General features: G+C 36.4%; 1 protein-coding gene across 8 annotated transcripts in view; it reads right to left on the bottom strand.

Moving 5' to 3' along the window:
* DOCK9 (dedicator of cytokinesis 9) overlaps positions 1 to 24,608 on the bottom strand; it is a 125,291-nt gene that overhangs the window by 5,438 nt on the left and 95,245 nt on the right. For all 8 annotated transcript variants that reach the window (XM_082063009.1, XM_082063013.1, XM_082063015.1 and 5 more), the window contains exons 39-52: positions 21,856 to 21,971; positions 17,601 to 17,738; positions 17,102 to 17,284; positions 16,333 to 16,446; positions 15,980 to 16,195; positions 14,193 to 14,250; positions 13,469 to 13,575; positions 8,886 to 9,008; positions 8,422 to 8,535; positions 6,782 to 6,928; positions 3,720 to 3,930; positions 2,051 to 2,241; positions 682 to 782; positions 353 to 491 (exon numbers count right to left, since the gene is read on the bottom strand). In XM_082063009.1, the coding sequence (XP_081919135.1) occupies positions 353 to 491; positions 682 to 782; positions 2,051 to 2,241; positions 3,720 to 3,930; positions 6,782 to 6,928; positions 8,422 to 8,535; positions 8,886 to 9,008; positions 13,469 to 13,575; positions 14,193 to 14,250; positions 15,980 to 16,195; positions 16,333 to 16,446; positions 17,102 to 17,284; positions 17,601 to 17,738; positions 21,856 to 21,971 (1,958 nt within the window). The remainder of the gene's footprint in view (positions 1 to 352; positions 492 to 681; positions 783 to 2,050; positions 2,242 to 3,719; positions 3,931 to 6,781; positions 6,929 to 8,421; positions 8,536 to 8,885; positions 9,009 to 13,468; positions 13,576 to 14,192; positions 14,251 to 15,979; positions 16,196 to 16,332; positions 16,447 to 17,101; positions 17,285 to 17,600; positions 17,739 to 21,855; positions 21,972 to 24,608) is intronic.

The raw sequence follows: 24,608 nt of genomic DNA, 5'->3' as shown, positions 1-24,608 counted from the left end.
GGCTAAACAGCCTCAGTTCTCTCAGCCGCAACTCATAAGGCTTGTGCTCCAGGCCTCTCACCAGCTATGTCTGCACTCTCTTAATGAGGAAGACTTAATTCTGAAGGCCAAGAAAGCAATTGCAGAAAATTCACAAACATAAAAAGATGATGAGGTTCTTAAATTCCATGATATGCTTACACTCCAACAGAAAAACATACAAATGAAAAAACCTAACCAAAACAAAACACCAAACGAACCAAAAAATCTCAAACCCAGTCCTTCTGTCTAAAGCATGACATGTACTTTTAGTGGCTTCACATTACAGCTACATTCTGAATGCTGGTACATATAATTTAATTTCAGCACATACTTGCTCATGCATTATTTCAGAAAGTTCTTTTGCCATTTCTCTGTAGTTGGCCTTCATTTCTTCTTGATATTCCAACTGATCTTCCTTTATAAGTCGTTCATTTACACCCAGAGCATGCCCACAAGCTTCAACAAATTGCCTGATTTAAACAAAACAATGAAGGAAGATCACAATCAGGAATACAAAATCCAAAAGATTAATTCAAAGTGCCAGCTTAAAGAACGTTTTTAATGCAGTCAGAACACTATAAGATTTAAAAGTTAAAAAAAAATTCTTATTATATCAGCCCTGAAAATAAAAGTAGTATTTTTTTTTCCTGAAAAACATACCTAAAAACTTCCTTTAGTAGCTTTACTTTATTGTCTGGATATCTTTTGGTGTTCGTGTCATCTAAGAAAGCTCTTGCGTATGCTAACGGACCAGCATTAACCTAAAAAGAACAAGAATTACAAGATTAAGTCAGTTCTCAGACACATTTTCTAAGAATAACAGGTACTACAGGTGTCTGTCTGATTTGCTTTTCTCAGGAGAACACAGTGATTTCAAAAAAGCCGGATTTATTTCATAAGAAAACTGCTGGAGTTGGAACATACGAGCAGGAGAGGTTTCTGCAGCATTCTCTATGAACCTGTCCAGGCACAAAGAAACCACTTCAATGATGTGGCAAAGTAACAGTCGATATTGCAAATCTGTCATCTCTGTTCATGAAATTAGGGTGGGAAAATGAGGAACATAAGCTCAATTCTACTACTGCTTTGTCTGCTTATCTATTGCAAGCATTCTTCCAAGCTGAAAATTCTGCAATAATTAGCAGAAATTTAATTGCGCTGTTGTGGCAGCTACAGGAAACTAATTATAAAATGCTATTAAATGATTTCTGACTCATTCTTATTATTATTTTTTATTAACAGTAACAGCCCCTCCTTTCTCATCCTAAATGCTATCTCGACAACTTGCTGATTCTGGAACCTTGGTTGGGTTTTGGTGTTTGGTGGTGGTGTTTTGGGTTTGTGTGTATTTGTTTTTTCTCTTCAACACGACAACAGTTCATTTCAGATGACTGTGCTCCCTGTGCTTTTGATTTGAATCAGTTTAAAATAGAAGACTAGCACTTTTGTCATTGCATTCTTAAGACCCCTACCATATTGGATTTGTACATGCTACAATTGTTTTATTTACCCTATTGTGGTGAATCTGATGGTTTCTTTATACATTCAGTTCTTGCTTCCCCTAGGCAAAACTGAATATTTCACAGTGAGATTTTTTGCTATTACCCTCCTCCTATACTTTGCCACTCCATCTCCCTTGGGATCTTACCAAAATACAAAAGCAATGATGATGATGTGTGAGCAGACCTACATCTAGGCAAAATATATTAATTCCCCCTTATATGTGAAGTCACAATTTTATTGTCATTTCAACTTTAAACCAAAACCTGGTGAGGCTCAGACCACCACAGATTCCAGAGATGAATCTTAATCCTTTCATGTAACTGTCCATGATTGGTGTTTTATTATACTTTTTATTATACTTTTATTGCTTTTCCTGTTCTCATAATAACTGCAAAAAGGGAGCATACTTCTTATTTGGGACATTCTTGAATATACAGAATAGAAACTAATGATAAAATGCTAACTACAAGATTTTTCAGGGACAGAAGTGAGCAAAAGAGCTGAATAGCAAAGTCCATGGTCTTACCTGAACGCTGACACTTCCTTGCAGCTTCAGCTGCAATTTGATCATATCAACTTCAGTTGAAGAGCAAAGCTGCCGAAGTTCTGCAACTTTTTTACTCATTTCATCAATGGCTACTTCAATTGGGTTTAAATCAGTATGGTGCTGGTACATTACTGGAATGCGCTTTTTCACGTATGGGAAACAATGTATAGCTACAGACAGAAACAAGTTTAATATAGTCAGAAGTGGGTTTGAATAAGGTACTAAAATTTCATTTTGACATAATTAGTTGCTCTATTTAATAGCATATTATATAATTAGAAATACTACCAAATATACAGGGGAACCAAATATCAAAAATGTATATATGCACCCAAAGAAAGTGACAAAGAAAGATCATGGTCATTAGCACTAATAATAATAACCAAGAAATAAACCACTGGAACTTAATTCATATAAGAACTGTAAAAAAACTGCTTATCACCCACATATCTCAAAGAGGAGAAGAATTAAAAATAGTGAGGCTATATTTTCTATTTCCTCACAAGTATTAGCTATAGACAACTGACACTGTATTTGTTTTTAACACTATATTAAGATGGTGATGTGGAAGCTCACACTTAACAGAGACAAAACACATAACAGTCTTTTTCTAAGAAAAAGGAAAACTAGACTCCACATTCACAAGTCTTGAGGCTTAAGGAAAAAATACAAATAAATTATTTGAGGATTACCCTTTGAAGAAGTCAATCTGAAAGACTAATTTTCACTATGAGAAGTATTTTAGCTGATAGCTATAAAGGACTTTCAGTAGGTGAAATGGAAAACCGTGTACAGACCAGAATTAGATCATGTGAGTTAATGCTCAAACTTCCAGTCAAAGCCCAACTTGTTATTTCACAAATTCAGATTACATTTTATACAGAAACGGTGCCAAATGCACCGTAACAATTATCTCATTTAATAGTGTAATAAAATGTTCTGTATCACTGAGCTAAATGTATTTAAAGTTTGAGCCTATGGAGAGACAGACGGGCACTCTTCCCTTCTAAAGCTAACAATTGAGAAACTAATGCCCAGTGATTAGTCCAAAGTCACAATGGAACAGAGGCTGGAAATAAAACCAGAAGCTGCCTTCAGGCTCTCTTAGCTGCTCTTAGCCAAAAGAATTTAACATGTCCAAATACTGAAAGAATGCTGAAAACCCCCATTCCCGAACCAGCAAACAATACCGCTGCTCTTCAGTATTTTATAGCAAAGAGATGCAAGCACGAGGAAGGGTGAAGGGAGAGATGCAGACATTCCATTATTAAAAAACAAAACAAAATTACTTAAAAGTGAAGGGTAGTTAGAATATAGTCAAACATGAGATTTTACTCTCTTTTTCCAATACTTAGTGGTTAAGAAACCACACAAAGAAAAGACTGTCTGAGAATATGTATATCAAAGTGTTTGTATATCACATTTTGGATCATTATTTTCAAGTATGCACTAATCTTAAAAGGTTGTTTTGTCTACCAGTATTTTGGTAAACTTTGCAATTCTTGTCACCTCTAACAGTCACATCTGAAATCTTCTAAAGGATTTTTTTCGTGAAAAAAATAAGCACCATATAGAAAAACCTAGTATCAAGGATTAACTATAAAAACAGAACACCAGTTTTCTTCTAAATGAAATTTCCAGTCAGTACCTGTCAAAATAGTCCGTCGCTTACACTGTTCTTCTACTCCTCCTTGTCTTTTGCCAGCTTGAGTAAAAGGCATCTCAAACATAAAGCGACGAATGTTATGAGTCCTTTCAAAATCTGTTTTTCTTTCTTGCAGCTCTTTTTCTTCAAAGTATGGAATTACATGTGTAACTTGAATATATGCATATTTTGAATCTAAATCCTTAGGATTTACCTTTAAAACACAACAACAACAAAAAAAGCTGCATTGTGAATAAAGTGGATTTAACTGTAGTCACACAATTTTCAGAAGTTAAATTTGGTCTCTTAACCTGTAAATGACTGAAAACTCAGGAAACATTAATGCTCTCATAGAAACTGAGTGCTGAGAAGCCCTAACTATTAGGGAGATAACACAGCTAGATGCATTACAACATATTGTGCGTTTTGTGTTTGTTGGTGGTGGTGTTTTGTTGTTGTGGGTTTTTTTGTTTGTTTGTTGGTTGTTTTTTAAAACCACTCCTTATCAATAATTGCTATAAGCAGAACTGCAAGCAAAACCATAATACAGTTATGCCCATTATAAACACTGGAAGGCCCAGATACAGAAAACCCAGAAACAAATACTTGTTCTCCATGGCAGCTGATACAATACTAGCCTGGTGATCAAAAATTGCTAGTGATAAAAAAATAATTAAAAATAAGCCCCTACATTGCAAATAGTTCAGATATCACCACCAGAAGGCACTCCTTCCAACACGTCTGTCTCAGGTCTGACACTCTATGAGAGTCTCAAAGAACATACAGATGCAGGGCAAATTGAAGGCTTCGCTATTCAGTTCATTTTGTTTCTAGAACTGGATGAGTAAAAGCCTCATGGACTGGCAGATCTTTAATTTGGTAAAAGCAGCAACTAGTCCCCAGTACCAACCAACCCCAGATCCTGGGGGTCCTGGTGGACAGCAGGATGACCATGAGCCAGCACTGTGCCCTTGTGGCCAGGAAGGCCAATGGCATCCTGGGGTGTATTACAAGGGGGGTGGTTAGTAGATCGAGAGAGGTTCTCCTTCCCCTCTACTCTGCCCTGGTGAGACCACATCTGGAATATTGTGTCCAGTTCTGGGCCCCTCAGTTCAAGAAGGACAGGGAACTGCTGGAGAGGGTCCAGCGTAGGGCAACAAAGATGATTAAGGGAGTGGAGCATCTCCCTTATGAAGAAAGGCTGAGGGAGCTGGGTCTCTTTAGTTTGGAGAAGAGGAGACTGAGGGGGGACCTTATTAATGTCTATAATATATAAAGGGTGAGTGCCACAAGGATGGAGCCAGGCTCTTCTCGGTGGCAAACAATGATAGGACAAGGGGTAATGGGATCAAACTGGAACACAAGAGGTTCCACTTAAATTTGAGAAAAAACTTCTTCTCAGTAAGGGTGCCAGAGCACTGGAACAGGCTGCCCAGGGAGGTTGTGGAGTCTCTTTCTCTAGAGACATTCAAAACCCGCCTGGACATGTTCCTGTGCGACCTCACCTAGGCGTTCCTGCTCTAGCAGGGGGATTGGACTAGATGATCTTTTGAGGTCCCTTCCAATCCCAAACATACTGTGAAAGAGATAGGGCCTCCTAAGACTTTGGCCAACCAGGTCCCTAAATGGACCATGGTGGGTTTTTTTTTGTTGTAAATTCTCCCAGCCATGGGATGATGAGGGCAACCTAAACCTGTGCATCTTTCTAAGAGTTGTGACCTACCATTCTAGTCCCACAACAAATACTCATGTCTGCCTGTCTCTGAGCCATTTCACTTCTGTAAAGTAAGTGGGGAAAAAAAACAATGCAAATACACACATGAAGTCATCAAGTATGTCCTGGAACAAACTGGAAGCAGAGCTAGGCTCTCCCTGCTATTACTCATTTTTATTGGGACATGCTGCTTGATTTATTATTTTTTTTAAATCTAGAGTGTTTTCATGATTATTGGACTGGAACTTAAGAGGTAATTTATGTACTCATCCTGATAAAGCTGACATAAAATGTTCCCTATAAATGCTGACAAACATATGCATTATAATTAATTGTAAAAAAAAAAAAAAAATTATACTGGAATAGCTGTGAAAAACTGAGATTATAATACGAATCTCTTGCCTGCTGTGACATGAAATCTAGTTCTCGCATAAGCCCTCCTCTCCTTTTAAAGTTCCAATACTGAAAAGCCCACCATTGCTGCAATTTCAGGCTAAGAAGCACAGAACTTTGTGATCTTACTGGCAGAATCAAGGAACAGAAGAGACATGAAATTACAATAGGATAAAAATCACCATAAAGTTTAAATCCTAACAGAAATTAAAAATTGGCTGAGGAAGGGAATGAAATCCTGTGTAAGCTCATCTAGGTGTTCCTGCTCTGGCAGGGGGATTGGACTAGATGATTTTTTGAGGTCCCTTCCAATCCCTAACATTCTGTGATAGGAAAGCAGAGAAGCATCAGCATATAGGATGCTGTAGCCCTCTTTGGTTCACCAGTTTGGGAGCCTTCAATTACAAAGGAAAGCATTTCCTATGACAAATCTAGATTTAACCAGATGACTTTGTGTGAGCATTTGTTTGAAAGTGTTCTTAAAATTGAACAGGCTCAGAGACATAAGCAAATGACAACAAGAGCAACTGATACAGAATTACAATGTTATTTACATATGGCACTTTTCTCAGAAGAGGGGGCTGTTTCTTAATTCGGAAAAGAGTTTGGGCTCTGCTCTGCTCTCAAGGTGCAGAAAAGCAAAAGGCTTCCAAAGAACGACTGTGCATGAAATGGCAAGAAATATAGCTAAAGAAAACACAGGATATGACTATAATCCAAACACGTTCTAAGATACAATTATTATATTCAGAGGTGACACTATGGAAAGTAAGGTTTTTGGTTGTTCTTAAAGGTAAACTTGATAGGAGACGGTATTTCTCTCAGGCCCTTCAACCAGCAGAGTTTTTAGATACGTGTGTTTTGTGTTAAATGAGTAACAGACAGTGATCCTACAGTATTTCAAGTGGATAAGTGAAAGCAATATATTCAAATTTTTTAGAGAGAATAAAGATCATACTTTGCCAGAATCCTGAATCATTTTGACATTTTCAGATCCAAATTTGTCAGAGTAGAGCTTTTGTAGTCTTTGGGAAATTTCTGAGAGAGGTGTGAGTTTGGGCTCTTTATAGATATATTCCTTTCCATCTTCGTCCTCAAAGAATCCCTGGAAAAAAACAAAGTCATCAAAATGTTGGGAAAAGAGCAGACAGGGCAATGATTTAAATAAACGTAATGTGTGTGGTTCAAAGCAAATATAAACATTTAACATCAGGATTCAAGCAAATGTAAATAAAGAGAAATCAAAATCTAAAAAAGGTTTCCTAAGAGGATTAAAAAAATAAAGACAGAAAAATGTAATTATCTACTACAGAATGAGTGAAATATAATGGAAACACAGAGTTAATATTGTAAAGGTTTGTTGTAATTTGATGGTGTGCCAAGCCTTTGAGATAACTTTTCTTCACTTTTATTTAAAAGTGAACTTTTCGCACTGTTTCACTTGCCAAAATAGGTTTTTTGTTGCCCAACAGGACTAGTCGATTCACAAGTGAGTATTGGCAATGGTTTACACAAAAATAATCTAAGAAAATTCTTTATGTAGTAATAAAAAATTACAGAAAATTAATTTATAGAAAAAATAATCTTAATTGTATGTTCTTCTATACTGGCATATACTTATTTTTATTACATAAAGCATTTGTTTTAAAACCATAACTAAATGTAATATAGAGCACATGGAAAGTGAAACAGGTCATTGGTTTAAAACAACAAGCCACGTCTGACTTCATGTTTGAAATCAGAAAATAAATATTTTTGTCATAAACGCAACAGACAAAATAGAAAAGCACAACATATCATGTATAAACACAGGCTAGATTGACAAAAATACCCACATCAAACTAAGGTGAAATGCAGTAATTTTTACTGCATTGCTTGCTTTGTAAGCGGTTACTGTAATTACCTCAACATCTGTTTCACTGTCTGTAAACTGGTATTGCTATAAAGTTATAAAAGACAACAGAATACATGTGAAGTTATACTTCTCAGAGTATTTTACAATTCTCCATGCTCAGCTGAACAATTAGCAACTGGGCTATGCGCGTAGAAAGTGTATTACTTGACACTACTTGCGTGACACCGAACTGATACAGATGCATTCTAGACGTATATTAGAAGATGTGAAGCTGTCCAACACACAGCCAGCACTTTTGTTCGAAGCATGCAATACTGATGCAGAGAGAGTGATTTGCTCTCTAAATGAAATTTAATGTTATTTTTTGAATTGCAATGGCTATTGACGCATACTGATCTAAGAAGCAGCCTTGCAAACCACACTGTAGCACTACAGATGTTAAGTCAATACATTGCTACGAACTGACGTTATAGAAAACTTACCGCTGCCTTAAGGTAGTAAACAAAAGAAGAAAAAGAAAAAAAAGGCAAAAAATTTACTGAGGAAAATAAGGAAGAACTGCATTGGAATTGACAAATGCTTTAAACTAAATTATCGCTGGTGTTTGTTTCTTACAGACCACATTTCTTGTGCTTTTTATGTCATGGTATCTATATAGATGATGAAATGTTATATCTTGTAAAATAAATTCAGGTTTTTCTTACTTCATAGAGCAGACAAATGGAAGTTAAATAAATACTCACCTGTCCAAAGAATGCTACCCTGAAATAAGTTCCCAGCAGCCTCTTGCCTGTATGCATAACTTCTGTTACTTTACTGTATGCTCGATGAAGAGTGTCATATAAATGAGCAAGCCTCTAAAAATAAAAGAAAACAATAATGGGGTAAAAGAATAACATAGAACTTTCCCATCTTAAAACAACAATGAATGATATCCTTGTAGTTAGTAACTAAAAAGATTGTTTCATTGAACAGTAGTAATAGGTTTAGCACTTGTATCAGAATGACAATATGCAAGATTAATTTTTATTATTTATATTTAAAGAAAAACATTTTATTTAAAATTAACCAAAAATTTCAACATATTGATATTTCAGTTACACTTTTAAAACTGTTGTTCTGCTATGTACTATGTGTCATACAGTTAGACTAGAAAAACGGGGATTTTTTCTTTCTTGCTTATATTTACTTATGATTAATTTAGTACCTCAAAATCTCTCCGTTTTTCATAAATGGGAATGATAAGTTTATATATGTCAGCAATGAGTTCATAGCGTTCTGCCTTCCAGAGTCCATCAGCACACTGCTCCAACAATTCCATCAGCACATCCTAGATTTGGATACACATTTGAAAAAATAAAACAATTTGGTGTTCACAAAAAGCATGGCAAATAATTACACCGAAGTTCTTCCCAAAGAAAAGAGATATCTTGCCTCAAAACAAAATTATCTACACATAGTTATTTGAATTATGTTATTTGAGTTATTTGAATAGTCTGAGTGTACGCATGTACTCTTTGTATTTACCAGGAAGAGTGTTTTTCTTTTAGACACTCCTGACCTCTTAAGTCTACAAATTACACCTGTATAAGAACCCAATCTTGTCTTACCTTGTAACATGTTTTTTTCCCCTCATTGTAACACGTTTTTTCCCCACAACAAGTGTTGTTCCCTTGGGGTTTTTTTAATTTTGCACAGAGAACATTTATTTTAAAAAGGCAGCTATACACACACTTGACTGTAATGCTTCTGAAGGAAACTACCAAATAAATTACATCGACAAGAAAACAAAAAGATACAATATCAAAATCTGTACTCAGAAGTAATTATCTAGGTACAAGAGTTGAATTTGGTATACCCGCGTCCAGAATGAAAACACACATAACAACAGTTAGAGAAGCTGAGAAGTCCTGAAGGGTTAAAACAGAGTCACAAATAAGAAACTATCTTGGCTTTGTTGGGTTTGATCCTAATACTCTCACAGCAAAAAGACAGTTATTTAAGATTAAATAAGAACTATGATTATCTGTACATTAAAATAGAAGCATGCATTTTGCATTAGTCACATCATAATGTATAGTCCATTCCTTCAGCTTGTTATACTACTTTATTTTCCACAGATTTAATTTCTACTTCAGTAAGTGCAGCAAAACTAAGATAACATTATTACTTTGCTGTATTTTTCCTAAATTCAAAATTACCTGGCTAACTCCATTAAGTGAATTATCACAAACAATGTTACTGATACTACAGAACAGCCTAGAGCTCCTGTGATGAAGCTGTCATATGTGGTCACTGTTTCAGTGTGACAGAACCACTGTGAAGAAGCCCATTCCCATCCATATACTCTGAGACATCTCGGTCCTCTTCAAATGGCTGGAGCTCCAAGAGCCTCCGCAAGAATCCCAGTCTGACACTGAGAGGTCACAGAATCACAGAATCGACTGGGTTGGAAAAGACCTCAGAGATCATCGAGTCCAACCCTTGGTCCAACTCTAGTCCATTTATTAGATCATGGCACTAAGTGCCATGTCCAATCTCCGTTTAAAAACCTCCAGGGAAGGCGAGTCCACCACCTCCCTGGGCAGGCCATTCCAATGCCTGACCACTCTCTCTGTAAAGAATTTCTTTCTAATATCCAGCCTAAATTTCCCCTGGCAGAGTTTAAGCCCATGTCCCCTTGTCCTATTGCTAACTGCCTGGGAGAAGAGACCAATCCCCACCTGGCTATAACTTCCCTTCAGGTAGTTATAGAGAGTGATGAGGTCACCTCTAAGCCTCCTCTTCTCCAGACTAAACAACCCCAGCTCCCTCAGCCTCTCCCCATAGGTCTTATGTTCAAGTCCCTTCACTAGTCGTGTTGCTCTTCTCTGGACCAGCTCCAGCACTTCAATGTCTTTCCTGTACTGAGGGGCCCAGAACTGAACACAATACTCCAGGTGTGGCCTCACCAATGAAGGTGTCAGAAGACACGACATTTCTACTTCTTGAGACCTTCTGGTACCACTCTTCCATTGCAGTGGTAAAGCCGGAAAACAAAACAACTCATCCTTAGAAGGGATAAAACCGAGAGCAAAAAAAGACTGAAAAATACCACCCTTATGCTTGTGCTGCAATGGTCCCTAAAACATCCCCTCTTCTCCCTCAGTCGTTATGGGGCTGTACAGGCTCCCCAGTATCTCCATCCTCAGCAACCAGGTGGGGAGAACTGAAAGACCAGTGTCACTGCTGGACCACAAGGACTCTCTGTCCTCCACCACCATTTCACGACAAAGATCTTAACTCAGACACCAGAGGGCAACCAAATGCAGCAAAACAGCAAAATTTTGTTTGCGCTCAGGAAAAAAAAAAAACAAACCTAAACAGCAAAAGGTTCATGTGAGAGAGCTGACAGGAGAGAGGAAAAGACAACAACATGTCTGTGCCACCTGTCTCAGTGCTTATCCATCCTCCTGTTTGTTCTGTTTTTTTTCCATATATCCAACAAGAGTTCTTGCAACCTCTAAGAATGGCCTCTTACTTCTATTAGGCACCTCTTCTAAGAGTCTGCTCTTCCCCAAACCACCTTAGTAACCTGGACTTTTCCCAGTTTGTTGATATCTCCCTTGACTTTGAGGGGCCAGCAAAACAAATCTTTTTTTTTTTTTTTTTTCACCTGTCTAGTTTAGGAAATAAGTTAGGGTAACCCTGGCCTGAGAGATTATTATTTTAAAGTAAGAATTAAATTGAGAATTAAAAAAAAAAAAATTAAAAAAGTCATTTTTTCAACTGAGAAGCATCATAAAGTCTTAAGACAAATTTCATTTCATTAGGAAGACTTTATGTAAACTGGAGAATATAAAAGATGTTTTGCTCCTTTTAGAAACACGGAGGGATCTCCCTCCAACCCCCTATGCTTGTAATTACTTTTTTGGAGATGTAAGTCTAGAGCAAGTAGCATCCAGGGAGATCTCAAGTTTTAAGAAAGAAATTCCACACGACTCTTGTTATCACATACAGAAGGAATTCCCATCAGAGCACCGTTTTGCTCAGCAGCAGTAAGGTACAGCTTGAAATACATGTTTCTGCTTTCTGATTTCTCTACCCAACTGATCTGGCATATGATTTTTTTTTCTTCTTAGACTAATATAGTTTTGCTTACATAAGAACATAATAAGAAAGCACCTCATATATTCCTGTCCATGAAGCAACCTGTTTTGAAGTACTTCTGTAAAATACCAGTCATCTTAATTTATCCATGATTTTCAGTCTACTAAAACAAACCAGTTCTTCCCTATTATTACTATTCCTGGGGTGAACTAGAAGAAGTTATTTGAAAAACAGTAACTTTTTTCAATATTTAATCAGCTAGACCACTACACAGTTAAGTTTAAAAAAGGTTGCATGCAGAGAAAAATGAAATTTGGCAACATTTGATCCCTCTGCAAGCTCTGTAGGCTTATAATTTCGCTCTTGGCTTACTTCCATTCCATGGAAATACTGAGAAATGGAAATAAATTCATGTAGGGTTCAATGACCTAGAAAAAGCAGTGTAGTCTTTTTGCAGGAGCTGCCTAATTAGACAAAATAAAGGCATTCCAATTTACAAAATACAAAAGAATGCAGCTCTGACAAATGGTTTGTCGGGTAGACACTGAGCAGAATTTCTAACTAAAGTTTCTGTCAACTGTAGTCGCTAGAAACCCACTTCTTGGCTCCCTTAGAGCAGCTTAAGTTTTGCTTTGAGTAACATGCTAAATTCCATGCTGGTTCAGGGGAATGTAAAGAATACAGCACATAAATTAAAACAAACAAACAAACAAAATCAATCTGCTATTGAATGCCTTTGGAAAAAAAAAGAAGTAATTCCAACTCCTGCCTTCCCAGTGTCAAGTCTTAAAACTATAGAGCAAAACTATAGAGCAAAGCAATACCAGAACTTAGGAGTAAAACACATGTACCCAAGGACTAAATCCAGGCTTAAACCACCAGGTCTTTTATCTGCTCCTCCTAAATCCATTCATACAGCCACAATTCGCACAGTTAAATAATTTTGGTCATACACCTTTGCCATATAAAAAACAAAACAAAAAAGAAAAACATTTCTGTTGTACAATTATGCTTACACACCAGGGATTTTTCCAACCCAGCTCGTGCAAGTAGTGGTCTGTCCCTCCCCCACATATACTAGCAAATACATAGTGTAGACGTAGCTCTTTGTGAGCAAGTCATTAATTATCTTTTCATATAGGCTTCTTAATAGTAAAATTTGCTGCAGAACCAGCACAAATGGATCAGCAAAGATACAAGGAGTGAAACTTAAGCCAGAAAAACAAACATTGATGCAAGTCTGGTGTCAGTAAGGCCAGTTTCATTGTTATGGCATATTTGCTTAGGGAAAATGTAAACCAGCAAAAAGCAGTGAACACAGTTTCATGGTGGATGGTGTTGTAACAATCTCAATACAAGTCAGTTTAAAAACAAAAACCAGGTCTTTTAAGCTCTAACAAATAAGCCACGTTAGTGTTCATCCTGTCAACTAACTTAAAAATATGTTTTACTTATTTTTATGCCAGTAGCGGTGTTGAGTTGATGTGCTAGTGTTGTATTTAAAATATATGTATACAGTAAATTCTCTAAAGCTGGGACGGCTCACAGAAAATTTTATTTTGGTTTTAGGATAAGAATAGCAGCTAAGAAAACAATTGTAATATCCATCATATTAGTCAGCCTCTGGATTGAAAGACAAAACTTGGAAAAACAAACAGCACTTCAATGTGCATCAATTCTAATACCCATTTGTTTACTTACTTCATTGAAGTGAACATCTTGCATTCCAACATCCTCCATCATTGAAGCCTCTTCATCTATATTAGGTGTGATTACTCTGAAAGCAGTACAACCTTGCCTAAACATCCCTATCATTGAAAAAGAAAAACAGACAAATTCATTTTTCTCCACCAGGATAACATTAGGCCATTTTGTGATGCTGGATAAGGCAGAAGCCATATTTAAATATACTTACCATGAAATTAACAAATAAATAAAAACCACCCAGTCTCCCACTGCATGATTAGAACACTAGAGCTCAGATTCCTGTGTAAGTATAAATAGGTTTTAAAAAACACCACAAATGTTAATATTTGGGCTCTTACTTACCGAGCATCTAAAAACCTGTACGAATTTATTTTGACTTCTCTGGCAATGCCAGGTTTCCCTATATGCAGTGAGAGACTACTTGTTGCAACAATAATATTCACTGCTAAGTTAGCTTTAGAAAGGGTTTGACTTCAGCTCTTGTGTAAAATTAAAGTTTTTACTTTCCTAAAGTTTTTACTTTACTTTCATCTGACATTGCTGCCCCTTAGATGTGCAAGTGTGTTCTTAAATATGTGAGTATGCCATTTGGTTAGGTCAGAATCTTTCCCCTGGTGAACACTGAAATGCCTACAACTTCCTCAGGGAAACTACTGCTTTTCCTAAACCATAATGAAAAAAAACCTCCACACATTACAGTAAGGTTTCAAAATCATACCTTTTCTTGTGAGATATTCTGCAACCAGTGCTGCTACATGGACATAGCACATTGCCGCCTAAAACAGAAAGAGTAAAAATCTTACAATTATAATGGAACTGCTACAAAGAAGGTATAACAAGACCTCTCCCCTGAGATAATTTCTTTGGTTTTTGTTTTTGCTGCTTTGCAGGAGATGTCCTATAACTAGCGTAAGAATTCTCCACCTCATGTATGTCAAAAAATAACTACGCGAGAGCATCCAGTTTTCACCCAAGCACGGACAGCAGGACAGAACAAGAGTGACAATGGATCACAGATTGCAAATGCCATAATATATTAAAAACCAGGAAAATCTCTTTTAGGGGTGTATCTTAAGTGTTATGTGAAACAAAAAAGCTATTAATTATTCTACTCAACATTTGATCATTCTTCTGCTAAGCTGTTCTGTCTGCCTTTTGGCTCCAGATCAAGAAAAAAGTAGGAAAAAAATGGCAACAGATCATATGAAAGTAGCAAAAGAAAAAGAGGAAAGATCTGACCTATGAATGGAATTTGAAGGAATTTGGTTGGTATAGTCTGGAAAACAGAAGAAAAAGGAGAGGGACATAGTAGCCTTCAAATATTTGAGATGTTTTATGAAGTTGACACTGATCATTTTTCTCCACAGAAAGAACAGAAAAAAGATTCAAGATTCTTCTTTTACTAAAAAGGTTTAGGCTTACAGCAAACTGTTACTCTAACTGTAAGTCCAAGTTCAACAGTTAACAGGTAGAGGCTGCAGAATGTCAGGACACTGGAGTTGAAGGAAAAAATTGTATCTGTCAGAAATTCTCCCTAAGTCATACTTAGTGTGGTGTTGGGCTTGCTGATTTACAAATGTTCTCATCTAGCCATATGGTCAAAGACTGGTTTTAACCAAAAATGAAAAACAGAACTGAAAAGGACGAAACCAGCTCGTTTATTCAGAGAGCAGATGATGTTTCCTTCAAAATACAAGCTAATAACAGAGTATTGTATATGCCTTCTGCGTTGCTACCATATAGAAAAGAAATTCTAGTACTAAGATATAAGAGAGACAGCAGCTGTTGTTTCTTGGAGATAGTTACTTGCTGACATGATGCTAAGTTTAACAGACATATTTATGAAATTCAGTGATGTGATACAATGTGATTTACTTTCAAATGAAACAAACTTTCAGAAAGAGACAAAATTCAAAATTCTGTATGCTGATAAAATACTTGCATCAAAACATCTCAAAATCTCCACTCCCAACTCTCCCTTTTGCTAGAATTAACTATTTTAAGAGCATGGCGAAATCATATAGCTTTCTTTTTTCTGACAAAAAAAATTGCAATTTGTTAATTTTAAGAACATTAGGGGTTTTTTTAGTAAGTAGTCTGGAATTGAAGCAAGCTAATTCTCTAACAGCAACTGGAAAGGAATTCAAGGAGTGGTGCTACAAGTTTTAGCAACTGATAGCAAAGATATTTTAAAGTAGAACGTCTGTGTCTTACATGGCTTGCGTTGAGCATTCTTGGCTTAGTAGCATGTCAGCTACAGTAGTTAAACATATACCTTACATTAGTAATCAGAAGTCACTTTTAAATGTACTTGGGTAGGACAAAAAACCCCAAACTTATCAGTCCTTCAAACTGATCTACTAACAATCCAAAATTTACTAAAAATGCTTACCATATTACACACTAAAAACAATATATAGCACATTCAGTCTCAAGAAAGATAAGCTTAAGCTTATTACAAGGCCAAAATATAGTCTGTTTTGTTTTGGGTTTTTTTTCTCTTACCTCAGAAAGATCTCCATTTTTAACATGGATCCTTGCCATGCTGTCTAACCACGTCTTCCTTAGTTCAGGTGTACTAGCATAAGACTTTGCCAAACTGTACTGAAGGTCTACAAGCATTTCGGGATCATTCTCATGCTCCTTCATCTGAGCCGTAGCCATCAGTACTGTACGAATCCGTTTTGTTAAATCCTTAACGTCAGAAGGGAATGTAGTGTGCTAAAGCACAGAGAAGTCAGGTTAATTACTAGATTTTTCTATTTTTTGCAAAATAGAAGTTGAAACGTAAATGCAAAAGACACTATGGAAGAGTTTTCAAGCATCTTTTGTACCATCTGGAAAGAATAAAAACAGACCTTTATAATTCTGTCGTTGTTGGCACAATTATTGATGATGGAAAGAGACTGCTGAAATCTAGTTCCTCCAATTCCAACAACATCAGCAATTAACTGGCTTACTGAAATAATAACCTTGACAGAAACAAATGTCTTGTTAGTGCATATTTAATGAAATACCCTTGAGATGTACCTATGAAGCAATTACAAAGGAAGTTTTGTTCTTCTTAATTGAAAGATTATTTCCGTAATTGAAATTATATTTGATTTTTTTTTTTTTTTTTTTTTTTTTTTCCCCAAAATTACCTGTAAAACAACACTGGGAAGAAAAAGCAAGCTCATGCACATGGAATGCAGAAGCATCCTCTGTTCTCAAGACTAATTGCTAGGTGAACTAGCCAGAAGCCACAAATGTAGTAAACTATTGTTCCTGACTTTCTATGTATTTGTTTTATTTTAGTCTTTTAGGTGCTTGTGCTGCATTCAGATGCAACAGGGTATGCTGTTTAACAATCAGAATAACATCTACAAACCAGAACATTTGCTACTCACACATACGAATTATTCCCTACAAAACACAAGGCCACTGAATTGTATTTCCTACTACTGAACATACTTTTATTGCCATCTTCTTACTTTTAGAATAGTACCAGCCTTGCTTGAATCAAAAATTACTTTTATGTCTTTATCTGATAGGGCTTTACACACTGATATGCAATTGCACATCTACAAATACAGGCAATCCAATATCTAAACAACACGAAAAAAAAGAAAAATAAAGTATACTAACTTGCAGATGTGTCCTAACAAAAGACTTCTTCCCTGTGTAATCAAAATTATTTCTCATTAAGAAGTACAGTAACTGTGAAGCTTCAGTACGAATTGAACTCAATTTGGAATTACAGTACTTCAGAATTTCATAGCATAGTGCAGAACACATATCAGCTCTACCTTCATAAAAGGTAGAAGGAAACTGAGGAAAAAGCAGAAAAGAAGTTATTAATTAAAATTAGCTTCAGTTCTTGATAAAATAAGCATGTCAAGAAAAACAAGAATATATTAATATTCCCAAACTGTAGGAAAAAAAAAAATAGACAGTTGTAGTAGTTCACAACACAAATCAATTTTTACAGCAATTCAAAGGACAATTATTCCACAGTGTTGAGATCAGGTCAATCCTTATTCACCAACTTTAATTTGGGAGTTTGGTTCTTAAATTTTTACATAGTATATTGTTAACTATAGAACTGGATAAGTGCTTGAAGATTAATTACTTTAAAACTTCTTACCTTAAAAATAAGAGCTCTTAAAGCAATGAAGACATTTTTCAATGATGTTTCAGACTGATTCTTTTGAAGGAAGCAGAGGTATACATCAAATACTTTCTTCATCAGTGGATTATGCCCATGATCAGTCAGTAGTTGATTCTTTAAATTGACAATGAGAATTTAGAAGTTTTATACAGTGATACGCTTATAGTCTTCTAAGAACATACACAGATCATTCAAAAGCAGGAAATGAAAGAAAATAATCTGCATAGTATTACCAAGATGTTTCATAATACAAACATATCTGAATTTTAATTTGATATTTCTAATGATTCATCAGTCTTTCTTATAAATAAAGTCTTGGCTTCTGAATACTTATAGAACATGACTGTTTTTAAACAGCTGTTAGTTAATTGCTATTAACAGTTGAGAGGCAAACTCAAACTATTAACACACTTTGGTTACAACTGGCTTTAGAAGCTTGGACACTAATTTTCTTATAGGAGTACCTCTACTACAATGCCCTCAGAAAGACTCTCCTCAAACCAACCCCCCACCCACTCACCATCTTTCATTACTATCCTAGAACTAAAACTGAAAGGGTTCATAAGGACGAAGATGTCAGTTAGTTTTCAGAGTTTTACCTGCACCAATATTGCAAAGCTCATTCTGAGGCATGCAACACACAGGGTTTGATTTCTGTATCACCAACAGCTGCCTTCCCTTCAAACTTCTTTTTAAAACCCGGTCTCCTTCAATTCCTCTAGCACAGGTACTGGCTGTGCATCTGCTTTTAACAGTTCATATCGCTTCTGTTTTGCCCTGGGGACCTGTTTTCCCCATTTGTCCCCTGAGCATATGCATGAGGTTCCTACAGGACCTGGACAAAACAAGGTCTGTCCTCTTCCAAAACACTAAAAAAGATTAATCAATTCAGGGGCTGCTCGATCCAGTCCAGAATGGCCAGAACTGAGAGGATCATGTTAAGTACTGCTCCCTCTGACTCCACTGGTCCTCCAACACCATTCTACTAGGTCTTGTGCCATCTACAACTCCCCTTGGCACACTCCACTTTTCCTTGTCATTACTACCAAATGGCATGCTGTAAGGCAGCTCCATTACTATCTCAAGTAAGTTTAAAGGCAATATTAACTCAAATAATCTAATTAAACTTTTTTTTTTTTTTTTTTTTTACAGAAAGCTGTTTGAGGCCCAGTATAGTCCTAGGCTCTTGTAGGCCTCAAGCTCTCTCAAACATGGAAGAGATGTCTAACTGCAGAGATCTCTTCTATTCATGGAGATACAGAAGAATTTCTTCAGGCTAAAGAATTTCAGCATAGCCCTAGGCATTTTGGATGTTCCTCAGTATTACAAATTGAAGGGAAGTGGTGGAGTCACCATCCCTGGAGGTGTTTAAAAGATGTTTAGATGATACTCTTAGGGACATGGTTTAGTGCTAGCATTAGGTTATAGTTGGACTTGATGATCTCAAGGGTCTCTTCCAACCAAAAAGATTCTATGATTCCATTAAAAGCCATTCTGATAACGTGACTTGCAGAACACCAACTGCCATGCAGTGAAGCCACAGGTGGGTTATTTTAGAGGATGCTAGACATAAATGGTCGAATATAAGCCAGCCTATTTGGTCACAGGAAAAAGTTTTATCTCTTGGAACAGTATACAGATCTCTGTAGATGACCCAAACCTAAACACCTAACTGTAAGTTCTAAAGGACTGTAAGGCTTACTACTTCCAGATTTGTAGCAAAATAAAGAAATGTCGTTTTACAAACCCCTATCATTATGAGGAAATTCATATAACACCCTTTCTTCAGATGTCCCAACATCAGAGGTAGGAAGTTCACTAGAACCCCCTAGAGTAGTAGGAATTCACACGGGTTCAATTAAAATTCCACCAAGAAGCAGATATAACTTGAGATTTTCCTGCTGGAATAGATAAGGGAGATCTGGAACCCCACCAGTGAGAGATGATCTTGAGGGAAAAAAAAAAAAAATTGTTTGGCCTTCTATATAACATTCCCAAAAGAAGCAGACTGCTATTACTAATCTAGTGGCCTTCTGTAATGGGGTGACCACATCTTTGGACAAGCTATGGATGTCATCTATCTGGATTTCAGTAAGGTCTTCGATATGGTCCCCCACAGCATTCTTGCCACTAAACTGGAAACATATGGGCTTGGACTGTCAGAAGGATAAGGAATTAGCTGGATGGCTGCATCTAAAGATTAACACTCAATGGCTCAAAGTGGAAACCGGTGATGAGTGGTGCCCCTCAAGGGTCTGTACTGGGAGCAGTATTATTTAGTACTTTCATCAGTGACATGGACAGTGGGATCAAGTGCACTCTCAGCAAGTATGCTGATGACACCAAGCTGAGTGATGCACTTGATTTGGCTGTAGCACACAATCCAGAGGGGCCTTCAGTGGCTTGAGAAGTGAACCTTCAGAAAGTTCAACAAGGCCAAGTGCAAGATCCTGCACATGGGTAAGGGCAATCTGTAGTATCAGTACAGGCTGAGGGATGAAGGGATTGAGAGCAGCCCTGATAAGAAGGACTTGGAGGTACTGGTGGATGAAAGATTGGACATGAGCTGGCAATGTGCACTTGCAGCCCAGAAGGCCAGTTGTATCCTGGGCTGCATCAAAAGTAACACGGCCAGCAGGTCAAGGGAGGTGATTCTGCCCCTCTGCTCCACTCTGGAGAGACACCACCTGGTGTAATGCATCCAGCTCTCGGGTCCCCAGTACATGAAAGACACAGACATATTAGAGCAGGTCCACAGGAGAGTTACAAAAACGGTCAGAGGGCTTGAACACCTCTCCTGTGAATTAAGGCTGAGAAAGTTGGGGTTGTTTAGCCTGGAGAAGTGGAGGCTCCAAACAGATCTTATTGTGGCCTTTCAGTATATAAAGGTGGTTTACAAGAAAGGGAGACAGACTTTTTACCAAGGCCTGTAGTGACAGAACAAGGGACAGCAGTTTTAAGTTGAAAGAGGCTAGATTTAGACTGGACATAAGGAGAAATTTTTCTTCTTCTTTTTTTTTTTTTTTTTTTTAAATGACAGTGGGGAGACACTGGCACAGGTTGCCCAGAGAAGCTGTGGATGGCCCAACCCTGCAGACATTCAAGGTCAGGTTGGACAGGGCTCTGAGCAACCTGGTCTAGAGAAAGATGCCCCTGGTCATGGCAGGGTAGTTGGACTGGATGATCTTTCAAGGTCTCTTCCAACCCAAACCACCCTATGATTCTATGATTTTATTTATTTTAGTGCAGTTGATAGAACAGAAGCTCCTGATTGTCCTAGCTGTTTTGTTTGGATCTTGTAGACTACCCTGATATACTCTTACCTACTTTCTCAACATACTATGTACAGATAACCTTGAAGCACTGTCATTCCAAGTGTGATGGGCAGCTGATAACTATAAGATTAGTGTTCATTCTTCTTTAAATCTTTAAAACTAGGTATCTTCATTTTCAATTCTGTCATGAAGTCTGCAGACAGAACAGGTTCTAAACTCTATCTAATTAAATTAGTAATGAAATGAATCTCATTATAAGCTCATGTTTTCATAACTAGATTAAGGTAAGACACTAAATATGAATCTTCAAGCAAGGATTTGGATACAAAGAGGTCCACTGTTCTAATTAGGGGAGAAACAAGCTAGAGCTATTAATACTATCTTTCTGTTTTATAGCTTCACCTTTGATGTTTGGAAAAGCTCAGAAAAACCAGACAGGAAGGGTATGCAAGTAGGTACTCTATAAAAAGATTCCATAGGAGAGCTACCAATACAACTAAAATTAAATCTTATTAGTGGACAATTGAAATAAATTTACAGAAAAGAAACACACACAAATTAGTTCATTAATGAGGGACTTAATATGAGAAGAAGGCAAGTTCAATATACAAGTCTGATAGTGTTCGATTATGAATTATGGTTTTGCTGTACAATAGATCTTTCACCCCACATGTAGCCATTAAAGTTTCTAGAAATATTTTTAGGAAGATTGAATGAGGAAGGAGCTTTTCCCATTGATTACTGCTGATCAGTAAGGAATCTGTGAAATGTGTAACTGAACCCAAAGCAACTTGCTGCAACAGGTTATCAGCTTTTACACAACACTATCATTAAATACAATGCTACATATGCAATGCTACATTACTAGACTATAACATATAATTAAAAAAAATAGATTTAATTTTTTTTTGTGAAATATAATGATTGGAGATGTTAACACCAAGTAAAAAACAAACCTTAAAAGCCATTGTGAATAATGACAGAGTATCCAGAATTGTAAGGCAAACTTCAGTGGCAATGTTTGCTTCAAGTAAAGACTGGTGAAGAACATCTGCATCTGAATGGCCATAGCCTACAGAAATTTCAAATGAAGTGTAAGTGCTGGATATACCCATTTAAATGTTCTTTATTTCCAAAAGTCTTGCTGAACTAGGAAAAGATTAAGAAGTAAAAAGCCTGACAATAGTTAGTGTTCAATGGAGAAAAATAATTCATATGCATTTAAATATTTTTTCAGATATGTGCATATAATTATTCTAACATAATTTGCACAAGATCGTAAAATATACTAAGTAGAAATGTCAACAATAGAAGCATTAAACAGCAGTTAAAACAGTAAATCCCTCATGTTTAATATATATGTGCATGTATTTATACACATGTGTATGCACATAAATGTACACAGTTATATATATATATACACACACATATATATTCTTAAATTAAGCATCACAGTAGGATGGAGTTACAGCTAAAAATATGTATTGGTAATTTAGCGATGTTATAATGATGTCAAAGTCAATCATAAGTTAAGCATTATAAATATACAAAACACTAAGAGCTGAAGGAATACAATCATGTACTTACATTCAGCTGAAGTAATTAGTTCTGCACTGTAGTAATACCATGCAATAATATTTAATAAAAATATTTTATAGCTTCTAGCTCCATATTGTATTTAAAGAATTTTACTAACATATCATGCTTCAGCACTGGGTATGTATTGCTTATGTTCCCTAACATTGATCTTTAAGAATCAGACTGACAAACATGCTCCTGTTGCTCTATAAAAATTTGCTCTGGATCTTGTTTATGAGTTAGATTTACAGTCAACTTAGCATCACTGAATCAATGACAATGACAAACTTGTTGAGACCAAGAAAAGAACAGAAGAAATGACATATTTCTTTAGAATGGCCACTTCTTTCTGTACCTTCTTGCTTCTCTGGCTGAACTACACATGCACACCTGTAACCGCCAGTTTCTCTGGATTTATCCATTCTTCCTGTTAGGAAGTATACATCTCTTTCCTATCATCTTTTGCACTCTCTCTGCCTTCACCTTTTCCTCCTCCCATGTATTTTCTTTGTGGTTTCAATCCACTTACATCCTTTATCTCTTTAACGATGGAAAGGAACAACTGGCATTTGGAAGCAAGTTTTAGTACAACAGCCATTTGCCAAATATTTTTCTTTCAGTAAGAGTGTTCTTTTCCATAAAGAAATTCAAAGAAAAATCCTTTTTCATAGCAATAGCCTCTGGGTGACCAGAAAAACTTAAGTTAGCCTGTGACTTCAGTAATGATGATACCAAGAGATGAGTGTTTTGAGAAATGCATAGAAGAGAAGAAAAATATTCTTTAAAGAAATTACTTGTTTGCTATTCCAGATAAAAAGAAAGAAGGAAAGTTTATAATAAATACTAAGTAAAAACTGTAGTCAATGGATAGAATTCCAAACAGTTCAAATTTTGTTCTTCACATAAATAATTTAGAGCAACAAATAAATAGGTCACTGATTTACCACTCTACACTATTACTAGAGAAAGAAGTTCTGGGCAGGAACTTAAAGGAACACTGAATTCGGTTGAGTTAAAAGGCTGTTTTTAGCAGTGCTTTCTCCTTATACACGCTAAAAACTATCCTTGTTTCATTTTGCTGTTATTTTAGGGAAGTTAATACTGTATTCTTCATGTATAACTAACATATTGGATTCTGTTCTTCACATGTAACTTAAGAAGAAACTATGGTACTACAGTTACCACGTGTAAAATGGACACCTGCACCCACATATTCACGCTACTGCAGAGTAACTGGATTTAAACCCACCTAAGAACACTGCAAATGGGAAAATCTCTAATGAGTACAAGGTTGACTATGTTCATATACTGCTATGACAGATCAGAGTATCTATCCTGTATTTCAGTATGTTTGCATATCACAACTGAGTGTCCTCTTCTCCTCCAGCCCCAAATTAAGCACAAAACTACACTGAAATTCCTCAGAGATGTGGAATTTCACTTATGCCATTACTTCGGTTCTATTCCTTGCTTAAATCATTAGAAAGGGAGAAAATAATTTTATCATTTACATATATAGACAACTATCTTGCCAAAGAAACACAATTTTAAAAACAAGTAAAGCGACTCTTTCCACCAGATATATCCTTCCTGTATGTATCCCACATGTATCCCATACAGGATACTTACAAGATTTATTCAGATTTTGAAAATTACTTCGGAAACACAAAACAGGCAGACTGATAACTAAACGACACTAGAAGTTAGACAACAAGAACAAAGATATAAAAAGCAATTTCGCATTTGGCATAGCTTTTACAGCAACATATTTTCACTTTGTAAAACCTTGCTCAATACAAGGTGCAATATCCTGATATTCAATAAACGTCCAACATTTAGAAAAACTACTATCACTTCACACGAAGTTATTTGAATGAGACACCTTCCTTCATAATATTCTTCAGATGGAAAAGAATGGAAAGTTTCTTTTTACATAAGCATGCATTTATTAAAATCTTTCAGCTCACTGTCTCCTAAAAATCTGTAAACTTTGCCAAGTTCTGGAAGTAGGAAATCTCATTGCACAGGGCCCAGAAACAGCTGTGTAATGTATTTTCCAAAGACCTTTTTTTTTTTAATTAATTTTTATCTACAAAGTATTTTACCTTTGTGAATGCGTAGTCACATTGTG

This window comes from Streptopelia decaocto (genome assembly GCF_964273445.1).
Source record: "Streptopelia decaocto genome assembly, chromosome: 1".
Taxonomy (NCBI): Eukaryota; Metazoa; Chordata; class Aves; order Columbiformes; family Columbidae; genus Streptopelia; species Streptopelia decaocto.
Note: the sequence above shows the minus strand (reverse complement) of the source record. Positions and strands in the feature narration are given on the sequence as shown.